General features: G+C 19.8%; 1 protein-coding gene across 1 annotated transcript in view; it reads right to left on the bottom strand.

The window, feature by feature from the left end:
• LOC102676243 (large neutral amino acids transporter small subunit 2) overlaps nucleotides 1-1270 on the bottom strand; it is a 12176-nt gene that overhangs the window by 1077 nt on the left and 9829 nt on the right. The window contains exon 6 of the mRNA XM_006620888.2: nucleotides 659-808. Within this exon, the coding sequence (XP_006620951.1) occupies nucleotides 659-808 (150 nt within the window). The remainder of the gene's footprint in view (nucleotides 1-658; nucleotides 809-1270) is intronic.

Here is a 1270-nt window from a genome sequence, read left to right as displayed (position 1 = left end):
ATATATTAATTATTTATTATATTTTCAAAAATTATTTGGAATCGATAATTTATGTATATTAAACAAAAAAAAATTATATTATCGTAATAATGTAATAAATACATTTTTTGTTTTTTTGTTTTTTCCTATGATTTTTCTTATCAAAAGTAAAAAAATATTATTTGGTAACTTATAAAAAATATAATAGATAAAATTTAATAAAAGTATATCACTAATGTTATCAAAAAAACGTCAAAATATTGTATTGATTTTATTATCAGATCAATAATTTTTCACAATCTAAAAAAAATCATCTAAAATATTTTTTTCCAAAATAGGAATAATATTGATTTGACATGTAATTTTATACGTGTATCTTTATATACGTCGTTTTTTATATATATTAAAGATATTAAAAAAAATAAAACTTCAAAAATATCACTATCAACATCACTATTCTTTTTCGAAGAAAATATTATATTTGTGTATTTAATATAACAATATTTTAATATAATATTCAATTTATATATATCATATCAATCTTCTTAGACATCTAAAGTTTTATTATATAGATATCCTTTAATTATTATCTATACTTCACTATAACACAATTATACACGGATAAAAATTATTAAATAATTAATAAAAAAAAAGAAAATTTGTGAACTTTTTCATGTACCTTTATCGGTCGTATGCGATTGGGACTTTTGTAACGAAGCCAGAGGAGACCAGACACCGAGAGTGTGGTGAATAGTGCTTCAACGAAGCTAACATAATAGATTAGCACATAGACATCCTCTATGATCAGAAGTGCCAGGGTGATAATGCACTAGAAACGGAAATTATAGTTTAACGCTTCAGTTATAGTTGGAGCACAACAGTGAGAAAAAAATTAAACTTTTATATTTTATTATGTCTTAATTGCAATTATCCATTTCAATCTCTTATTTAAATTTTTATATTGTATTTTTTACAAAAAAAAAAAAAAATAATAATAAATATGTTCTAAAGAAAATAATAGAAAATAATATTATTAATAATATAATATATTATATAATTAATGATAATATTTTTTTCATAGTTATAAAAGATAATTGTTTATAAATGTTTAATTGGAACAAAAATTTTGAAAAAATTTTTTAAAATTTGAATAATCGAATTATTCTATTATTATTCGAATTTATAAGATTATATATGATCAAAGATATGATCATTATATATGATCAAAGAGACAATTAATGAAACGGGACGGGATTAATTAATTAAAGAGACAATTAATGACGGGATGAAA

Source organism: Apis dorsata, unplaced genomic scaffold, assembly GCF_000469605.1.
Source record: "Apis dorsata unplaced genomic scaffold, Apis dorsata 1.3 scaffold_553, whole genome shotgun sequence".
Lineage (NCBI taxonomy): Eukaryota > Metazoa > Arthropoda > Insecta > Hymenoptera > Apidae > Apis > Apis dorsata.
Note: the sequence above shows the minus strand (reverse complement) of the source record. Positions and strands in the feature narration are given on the sequence as shown.